Source organism: Vigna radiata, unplaced genomic scaffold, assembly GCF_000741045.1.
Source record: "Vigna radiata var. radiata cultivar VC1973A unplaced genomic scaffold, Vradiata_ver6 scaffold_534, whole genome shotgun sequence".
Classification (NCBI taxonomy): domain Eukaryota; kingdom Viridiplantae; phylum Streptophyta; class Magnoliopsida; order Fabales; family Fabaceae; genus Vigna; species Vigna radiata.
The window spans coordinates 3,218-13,395 of NW_014541801.1; the positions used below are offsets into that span (position 1 = coordinate 3,218).

The 10,178-nt window shown below is 38.3% G+C and overlaps 2 protein-coding genes across 3 annotated transcripts in view; both read left to right on the forward strand.

Annotated features, from left to right (window-relative positions):
- Positions 1-1,159: 1,159 nt before the first annotated feature.
- On the forward strand, positions 1,160-9,080 carry LOC106778213. Of its 2 annotated transcripts, none has more exons than XM_014666156.2 (7): positions 1,160-2,974; positions 3,074-3,137; positions 3,230-3,316; positions 3,425-3,487; positions 4,006-4,079; positions 4,180-4,222; positions 4,379-9,080. In XM_014666156.2, the coding sequence occupies exon 7, from the start codon at positions 4,844-4,846 to the stop codon at positions 6,362-6,364; it is 1,521 nt and encodes a 506-aa protein (XP_014521642.1). In that variant the 5' UTR covers positions 1,160-2,974; positions 3,074-3,137; positions 3,230-3,316; positions 3,425-3,487; positions 4,006-4,079; positions 4,180-4,222; positions 4,379-4,843; the 3' UTR covers positions 6,365-9,080. The 2 variants fall into 2 exon arrangements, with proteins under 2 accessions (XP_014521642.1, XP_022631821.1); XM_022776100.1 differs by lacking the exon at positions 4,006-4,079 and having other exon boundaries at positions 1,164-1,843; positions 2,892-2,974.
- The window catches only part of LOC111240655 (uncharacterized mitochondrial protein AtMg00860-like), a 5,235-nt gene continuing 2,648 nt past the window's right edge, over positions 7,592-10,178 (forward strand). Inside the window, exon 1 of the mRNA XM_022776101.1 lies at positions 7,592-7,712. The gene's annotated coding sequence lies outside the window, so the exon portion shown is untranslated. The remainder of the gene's footprint in view (positions 7,713-10,178) is intronic.

Genomic DNA, 10,178 nt, shown 5'->3' on the forward strand with positions numbered 1-10,178 from the left:
CTTGATTACTTGCATGCTAATCATATTCTTCATCGTGATGTCAAGGTTAGCTAAACAAATCCTGTTATGTTACCTAGTTTCAACATGCTTTTTCTGTTCTATGGATTGAATTTTGTCTCTTTGTCTTTTGTCATGACTTTCTTAATTGATTATCAGTTACATGGCTATCCATAATTACATATATCTATCCAAAAGCTCGAAAACTACTTACATTTACTGATTTTATATATTTTTGGCAAACATTGTTCTTTATATATATATATATATATATATATATATATATATATATATATATATATATATATATATACACACACACACACACTTGTCTTTTATTTGTTTCAAACATGATATAGAGGGCCTGATTAACAAAATTAACAAGTCTATAGTGGTTCCATTGCCAACAAAATATTCTGGTGCATTGTAAGTGTTTGTTCTTTTGTCATTTAGTTGTTATGGCTTATACTTTTAGTTATTAAATTGCTCTGCCATGTCTTAATGTTGTTAAATATGGAACTTTTGTTATTTTCATTTTCACAGCAGAAGGTTGTTAAATGTGGAACTTTTGTTATTTTCATTTTCACAGCAGAAGCCAGTACTAGAGGGAAAGCTATTGTTGCTGAAAGGGAGAGCTGAGAAAGTGCAATTCAATACAACCTTGGAAAGAATGAATACCTAGGCAGAGCATGGAGAAAAACAGATAAGCTCATTTTTTTCATTTCCTTTTAATTGTAGTCATATTTTTATTAGTAATGTACATAATAACTTTAACTAGCATANTAAATAGTAGGATAGATAATATGCTCTTTTTCATAAAAATAAAAAGAATTAACTTTGATCTATGACAAATTTAAACAAATTTTCTTTCTCTTAGCTTTGTAGTTTAGTTTAGTTTTTCAGTTATGTTATATTCATTTCTTGTGTTCTTTTAATTCTGTTTTGTATAAATTTCTATGTTGTTTGTCTTGTACATACCTTTGATATGTGTCTGTTCGTGTATGTAATATGTGCGTTTGTGTATGTGAGTATGTGTTTTTCTATGTGGGTGTGTGTGCTTGTGTAACTTATGTGTGTGTGTTTGTGTTGGTGTGTGTTCTTGTGTGTCTAATAATTGTGTGTGTGTAACTTATATATGTGTGTGCGTGTCTGTTTGTGATTGTCCGTGTGTGTGTGTTTCTTTGTTTGTTTGTGCGTGTCCGTGTGTGTGTGTTTCTTTCTTTGTTTGTGCTTGTCTAATAGGTTGTGTTTGTGTCTTTGTGTATGTGTGAGTGAATGCGTGTGGGTGTATTGGTGTGTGTTCTCCTGTAGATAATGATTGTGTGTGTAACTTATGTGTGTGTGTGCGTGTCTGTTTGTGTGTGTGTCCGTGTGTGTTTCTTTGTTTGTTTGGTTGTGTTTGTTTCTTTGTGTTTGTGAGTGTGTGTTCTTGTGTGGATAATAATTGTGTGTGTAACTTATATGTGTGTGCGTGTCTGTTCGTGTGTGTTTCTTTGTTTTGTGTGAGTAAGATTGTGTGTGTGGTTTGGTTTGTGTGTCTGTTTGGTTGCGCTCTTTCTCTAGATAAATGAAAGACTAAAGAGAAATTCATATTCCATATTGTTCGTTAATTTGGTTTGATATTAATTTAATATAGATTAAAGAGAAACTCTTGTTTCATAAAAATATCAACTTTCGAGTATCTAGATGAATGAATTTGTTTTATTGNTTAATTGCTTGCTTCGTGTAATTATATTTGGTATCAGGTCTCCCTTATAGTTCTTCGTGGTATTCATTTTAGGTTGTTCCCTGTCAATCTATCATCCTTGACACATTAACATTTATATAACAAACGAACTTTAACAAGGTGAGACTCGTAGTTGGTATCTTTGGCNCTTTGTGGTTATCTTCTTGTTGCTCAATATCCATGGTATGCTATAAGATATAAAGTTATGCTTCTCGTATGTCATCAATTAAATGTCTCTCTCTGCCCAGCCTGACACTTTACAATTTCAAGATTGGCATCTAAAACCCGGTTTTGTGTTTACCTTATGATCTTTTTTATGAACTGTGGTAGTGTTATNTATCTCTTTGTGTATTTCGTAATGAAGTTAATTTAAATAACATTCTGGTGTAGAAAAGGAAATGAGCTAAAGAATTATTTTTTATTATTTGACAGTTAACAATACTGACATGAAGTAACATAATTGGAAGATTAACATTGTGTTCTTTCTCTTCTTTGTTATTCTCGANTCTTTTATTGTTTTTACAGTTTTTAACAGATTGTTTTTCTCTTTTTTTCATTTGTACATGATTAAGAGTTTAGGTGAAGTTGGTTCTTTGTGGATAGGATATGTTTCGTGGTTGTTCAACTCTTGGAAGGATGAGACATGTCATGAGGAAAAAATTGTGGAGACTCATTATCCCGCATTAATTTTCAGGGCCCAATATATTTTTGCATTAAAGATTTAATCTTTTTTTGATAATCTCTGTTCCTTGATTTGTTTTGCACAAATATCTTCATTAATAATATATGTTTTAAAATATTTTCTTACCTTCTTGTATAAGGAAAGATCCTTCGTTGACCCCTTTTTCCTGTAACTTTGTTTTTCATTATTATCTTACAGTAAGTATGCATATTTTCTGGCTGTTTCTAAAAACTTCTCTTTTGGGTGTTGATTTTTCTTTCACCAAAAGAAAATGTCGTGAATTTTTTTCTTCTTTTGGCAATTATTGAGAATTTTCTGGCTCGTAATTAGAATCTACGCATAATCCAAAAGTAAGGCAGGTGTCGATTGTCTTTTTTTTCTTGCTAAAGGGTTTCTTCACATGAAAGTTGTCACTTTCTTTCTGTAGTCTTTTTATCTTTATCTGTGTTAGGTGTGCAGAAAAATCACACACTAACATGGTTGCAGTAAATAATCTGGAAGTCTCTTGTTCCGGTTCTCCATGGTTGGCTTGCCAACCACAACCTCGTATGGCCTTCTCTTTCTTGCAGGTGTTTTTTCTCTCTCTCTCTCTCTCTCTCTCTATGTCTTTAGGGTTTTCCATTTTCCAAATCAAGATTAATGAATTATGCGCTTACATTTCATTGCAGATGGGGTCCTCAACTGGAACAAGCAACCTACAAGAATCGTCACCGTCACTATCTCTCTGAGCAGGTTTTCTTTCGTCAATTTCCTTTGCTCTTACATTTTTTATTTCAACGTTTTTCTATTCTGTGTATTGTTGCTTCTTTTTTTGTTCTTCTTAGTCAGACGGAAGTGTTCCCAACACACTCGTTATAGCCAACTCCGACGTTGTTAAACCCAGGGTTACTGCTGCTGAGCACATCTCTCAGGTCTGCTCCATTGTTGTTGTTATCATTCCATTTACATTGAATTAAATTCATTAATAATTACGTTTTGATTTATTCCTAATGTACCGTTTTTTTTGTTCTATCTTTCAGTTTAACGAGGAATCACGGTCTCCTTTTGTCAAGAAGTTCAAAACTATACTACATCCTAGCGAGGTATGGTTGTTTCTGGCTTATGGGAGCCATACTTTTGGTTTAGGTCTAATTTCGTCTTTCAAGTGTATTTATGCACTCATAAGTGCCTTGTTAGCACTCAGGCTTACCCAGTTACAAGCGCTATATTTTAAATCCTAAATAGAGGCGCTTACCGGTAGCAGTCATCCTCAAAATCATTTTTTTTGAATATCTTTTATATCATATATTCTTCTTGGATCACCATGTTATTGTTATCATGTTTATATTGTTAATTTTGTTTACATTTTTTTGGTAGAGAAATTTTGTTAATATTGATTATATCGTGTATGCTATATGCGCATCAATTCTGCCAAATTACAAAATTAATTGACATTTAATGACATTTATAATTAACAGAAAAATCATAGGTATCTTGAACAAAACCTGATAAGTAATTACCATAAAGAATCAAATACAAGTTTCCTAGATTAGGAATAGTTTATCATAAAATCATCATCTTCTAAACCCCAGTCTCTTTATCATTTTCACTACTATTACAGCTGTAGGTTTCATTTTTGACAATTGAAATCCGAAAAGGCCCAAATGCTTTTGTTTGGAGAGCTTTTGGGAATCCGTACGTGACACTTATAGCATACTATTTTAAACCTTGTTAATATAATCCATGCCGTTTATTTATAATTTACTTCAACATTGGTTTACTTAATTTTTTTCAGGTAAATAGAATCAGGGAATTTCCACAAAAAAGTCAGTCCTAAGGTGACTTTTTTAGGCTTCCTTTTCTCTGTTAAATTAGAATGCCATTATGTCAAGATTTTGAAAAAAAAATACCTTTAAATTTTATCTTTAACTTCGTGGTTAATGAACTTGTCCAAGTTTGATAACTAAATTATAATTTTCTATATTGTAAAACAGGTATTTATATGGGATGTTGAAGCTCAGCCTAATCGTAATGCTGTTCTGGGGGCTGCCACTTCTCGTCCTGACCTGGTTTGTTTTTGATAGGCCTAAAGATAGGCAGGGGTGGATTGTATATGAAAGGAGAAATAAGAGAGTTAGTTAGAGAGGTTAGTTGGGGAGAGCGTAGACACTTAACTGTCGGTTAAGTGGCCTGCTGATGTGATTAGTATAAATAGTAGTTGTTTAGTTAGTTAAGATACTTTTTGAGGAATTACTTGAGTGACTGGTCAAGTCCAGAGGAGAGGGTTAAGCCTCTTTTGTGTTGCTGCATTCTATATTCTTTGTGAATAATACAGGACATTCCTTTCCTTTTTCTGTGTTCTTGTGTTGAGAGAGTAAGGCGAGAGCTGTAATTAGGTTTTCTTATTGAAAACCTATCAATTGGTCCGACCTGCCGGATCCAATTGTCGATTGATCGTGATGGAGGGGAGAGTGGTGACGACTGTAGCAGAACAGATTGAAGCCGTGGAGGTGGCGCTCGCGGAAACGAAGGCGGAGACTGTTTTCTTAAGGCATGAGACAGGAACATTGCGACAGAAGTGTGAGATGATGCGCCAGGATATTCAAGCAATCTTGACGATCTTGAAGGACCGCAAGATCGAAAACAGAGGAGTGCGACGGGATGGTAGTGAATCTTCTGTAAATGATAACAGCGGAGGGACAGGAGACGATGGGGGACAAAACGGAGCAGGACGTACTGGAGCGCTGATAAATTGGCGGAAGCGGGTGGATTTGCCCATGTTCGAAGGGGGTGAACCTTGGAATTGGATGAGTCGGGTGGAAAAATTCTTTGAAGTGCAGAAAGTCGAAGAAGAAGAGAAGATGCAACTTGCCTTTATCAGTATGGAGGGGTACGCCGGCAGCTGGTTCCGTTTTTGGAGGGAGAAGACCAAGAATTATTCTTGGGAAGGGTTGAAGAGGGCGTTGGGGATTCGATTCGGCGGAGGCACTAAAGGAACGGTTTATGAGAAATTATTGGCAAATAGACAGACGGGGCCGGTGGAAGACTATGTTAGAGACTTTGAGGTGCTAGTGGGTCAAACGACTCAAATTCCAAAGGAACAGGTATTGGGTTACTTTATGGCGGGGCTGAGGGAAGAGGTGAGCGACCATGTCAGACCGCATGACCCTCCAGACCTTATGACTGTGATGCGAGTAGCTCGGGACGTGGAAAAATTGTGTAGCCCGTGGAAGACCGGAGGAGGAACGGGTTACAAAAACCAGAATGCATGGGGACGATCGGCGGGAGTAGTTACGCGAGTAGAACCTTCGCGAGAAACAGCGATTAAGGGGGGACCCGTGGAGAGTGTCGGATCTGTACGAAGGGAGACGAACCAAGGGGGAGGCGACGCCAAAACCACCGGAGGAGGACGAGATCGAGGTTCGCGAAACCTGGCATATGCGGAATATTTGAAAAGAAGAGAGGAGGGCAAATGCTTCAGGTGTGGAGGGCCGTTTAGTCTCGGTCACCGGTGCCCGGAAAGAGGACTTCGCATGATGATCATGGTGGATGAGGAGGAGAACGAAGAGGGTGAAAAGGAACCAGCAGTCGAACTCGCCGGAATGGAATTGTCGGCCTTATTGGCGGGAGGCCTGACGACGTCGGAAACGATGAAATTGAGAGGACGGATCGGGAATCGAGAAGTGTTGGTGTTGATAGACAGTGGCGTGAGCCACAATTTCATTAGCAAAAGCTTGGTAGAGGAGCTGGGTATGGCGGTGAAGGAGACCCAACCTTATTTCGTGAGTTTGGGAAATGGTCAGAAGAGGAGGATCAGCGGGTGCTGCGAGCCAGTGGTTTTGGAGTTAGAGGACACTGCGGTGGTCGAGAAATTCTACTTATTTGAGCTTGGGGGAGTGGAAGTTATACTCGGCATTGAGTGGCTGAAAAAGTTGGGGGAAGTGATGGTAGATTGGGGAAAATTAACAATGGTGTACTGAGTAGACGGGAGACAGGTGACGGTGAGAGGAGATCCCCAGTTGGAAAGAAAGATGGTGGGGCCCGAGGCTTTATTAAAGCTGAATGACACAGAAGCTTGGATGATGGTATGGGAATTGGGCCCGATTTTGGCCCAGAATGACAAACAGAGCTGCATGGGCCTTACGACGGTGCAAAAAGAAGAAATGGAGAAGCTTCTAGGGCACTATGAGGTGGTGTTTGCTGAACCCAACTGCTTGCCACCTAACAGGGACATGCAACACAGGATAATGCTTAAAGAAAGGAGCGACCCAATCAACGTTAGACCGTATCGGTATCCGCATGTGCTGAAGACCGAGATTGAGCAGCAAATTGCCGATATGCTTCGAATGGGGGTGGTCCGGCCAAGTCATAGTCCATATTCGAGCCCGGTGATTTTGGTGAAGAAGAAAGACGGTAGCTGGCGCTTCTGTGTAGACTACAGAGCTCTTAATCGTGCGACCGTGCCGGACAAGTTTCCGATCCCCGTCATAGAGGAGTTGCTGGACGAGTTGAAGGGGGGAGCTTTCTTTTCTAAAATCGATTTGAAAGCGGGGTATCATCAAATACGCATGCACGAGGAGGACATTAAGAAGACAACCTTCCGAACACATCAAGGGCACTACGAATTCGTAGTCATGCCGTTCGGACTCACCAATGTGCCGACGACCTTCCAAAAGACCATGAACAACCTTTTCCGACCTTATCTGCGAAAGTATGTCTTGGTGTTCTTTGATGACATACTGATTTACAGCCGTGATTGGAGGGAACATCTTGAGCATGTAGAGAGCGTGTTGGCAACGTTGCAGCGGGAACGGTGGGTGACCAACTGATACACGGGGCCCAAGGCCACCAAATAAAGAACAACCCCAAGAGCATGGTGAAGGGTAAAATGGACAATTCTACATAAAGAGGGGTGTGCCTATCATAAAANGGGTGGCATTAGTGTTTACTTTTCCATAGGCACCTAGCATATTTTACATGTGTTTAATAAAGCTTTCTAGAAGCCACACACATTTAGCACATGACTAATTAGTTGGCATGAGATCTGAAACGTGTGGCCTTGAGATTGATCTATAAAAATCTCATAGGCTAAGCTTGTAAATCACTTTAGACTCTATGAGAAATTTCTTCAATATGAAATTCATCTCTGCCAAGAAAATGCTTACCAAAGTCACTCTTTCCATCAACTCTCTCTCACCTCTTAGCTTTCTTCCAACAATGGAGGCTGCCTGAAGCTAGGATCATCTCATCTCTTCTTTGCCGCAACCAACATCCACTCTGATTCCATCAACTTTCCGCTGCCACCTGCTGGAACTCCTTCCTTCTCGGGTCCAGTCTTCAATCAAGCAATGAAGAGGCTTATCAAGTGGTATTCAGAGCTATGGTTCTGCATCACATTCCAGATAAGTACTGTTACATTGCTTTATCCGTGTTGTGCTGTTCCACTTCTCAATTCACTGTTTCATTGAGTTTTTCTTTGATAAATCTGTGCGAGTGAGTCTTTGGTGATCATTCACATGTTCCTTAGTGTTTTCTCTACATTTTAATCGGTGCATATTGTGTATTTTTTCATTCTATTCAGCTTCATCTTCATTTTCCAGTTTTGTTACTGTCATGTGCACACTGCCGTTTTAAATCTGTTATAATTTTGTGTTTAATCAGTGAGTGTGTGTCCAGTGAATCCAGTGTTGTGATAGCTCTATATTGATCTTAAAAGCAACAAGACTTTGTCTAGCTTTGATCAATGAGCTTAGCATTTTTAAATCAAAATTTTCTGATCTGCTGTGTTAGTGAAATCTGCGTCAGATTTTGTTTCCAAATCTGGAAATTATTTCAATTCTTTCAATCTGGCTGGGTCTGTGATGTTTGTTGTCTGCAGCAAGTTCTTTTGGTGATTTAAAACTTTTTTCAAGTGAATACAAGCCATTTGCATCATTGAATCACAAAAACCAAATCTTGTTTGCGGAAATTTCTGAAAATACCGTAACAGAATTTACTGTGCATCAGTTTCTGTTTTGGACATTTAAACCTATGATTCAGAGGTGTTTGCAAGCTGTTTGAATGGTTTGAATTGATGTTTACCATTTCAACAATTAGTCCAACTCAGATCTGAAGTTTGGAATTGAAAACAATTCAGTTGCTGCATTAAAATCTGTCATAACAATTACTCTATTCTGGTTTAAAAATTGAACTCTACACCGTGTTTCTGACTTTGCAATTCCAGTAGGCATTTAAACTCTGCTAGCTTAACTTTCTAGAGCTAGATCTAAGTCAAATTCTTCTGAATTTCTTGTGCTTAAACCAATTTGAATCCAGTCACGCATGAATTCCTTGGACTGCTGCAGTTTTATTTGTTTTTCTGCATAATTTGGCAAGTGGAAGTGTGAAATTGCATAGTTGCTGGTTTTTGTGCATTTGGAACTTTAGAACCACTTTGTTTGATCATTTAGAATGTGTCCAAACTGATTTTATGGTCAGATCTACACCAATGCACAAAATCACTATATCACTTCCTCATTTGGCTTGAATTCATTTAGTAGCATAGCCAATTTTCTTAAACAGCTGTTGAGCTAAACATCTGTTAAAAGTGCATCAAAACTGGTTGGTTACTGTTCATATGGTCAATTNTCAGATTGGCTTACAGTCCATGCTTGAATACCTCATTTTTGGTCACTTTTGGGAAGTGTCATAGCCAAATTCTGCTGTAGTTTGTTCTGTGAGTACTTAGCTGCCTGCATCTATCCNTTATCATCATATAAACTTGCTGGAAACCATCATACATCCTATTTCATATCAGTTAAGCATCAGTTTTAAATTTTTCCAGCCAATTGCCTTGTGCAGACAGTTTGAAAATACACTTAACGTTGAGTTTTGATTTTGAGTGAGTGGATTGGCAAAAGCTGGGAGCAAAGTATCTATGTTTTCNTAACCATTGAGATTGAAAATTAACATTTGAAAGAAGCTTGAAACTCCCGCAATCCAATAGATAAAAGTCAGTAACAGCAGAAACCATTATATGCAGTTTTCTTTGAGACATTCCATCAAACACTTTGCCAATTTTGGAGAATTCATGTAAAAACTTGTATACTGCAGCATGTATGTCTTTTATTGCTTTGTGAATCTGTTCTAGAGCTATTCTAAGATCCTTTTGTGTGCCAACTTTCATTGCGAACCGAATTAATTGCTTGATTGTCTTGATTGGAAATCTGTCACCAAGTGTTTGATGAAAGTCCTTGGTGCAAATTCTGTTTGATATTTCCAGCAGTAGCAAAATCTATTTTCTGTGGCAATTACATTGATCTGGTGGATTCTTTGTGAGTGTTTTGTGGCTGCAGAAAAGCTTCAAGCAATTACCTATTGTTGGTAGCATATTAGAAAGAAGATTGGTGAGGTTAAAGTTGGTTGAAGGGTGGCTTGGTGTTGCAGATTTCTCACGGCAGAGTGCAGAATTTGCTCCGGACTTTGTTGCAGCAACAGCAACTGCTGGACAGAGTGCGAAACACCATGAGTTAGCCTCATTTTTTTGACTGCAACTGTGAGCTTTGTGTGGCTACATCTAGTGCCAACAAGTTTCCTTTGAAGAGAAGCCAAAGTTGCACTTCCAAACCGCTTCCACTGTTACTTTTCCTTGCTGAAAATTGTGTAAATTTTGTCTTTGGTTTTTACTTGTAAATGGCCATTAAGCAAGTGACTTGGAAGAATTCACAAGTGTTCTTCCATCACTTGTAAATCTTTTGCTCTTAATTTCTCATTAAAATTGGTAGACGGTGAGTGTGTCTTGGATCCAAAGTCCAA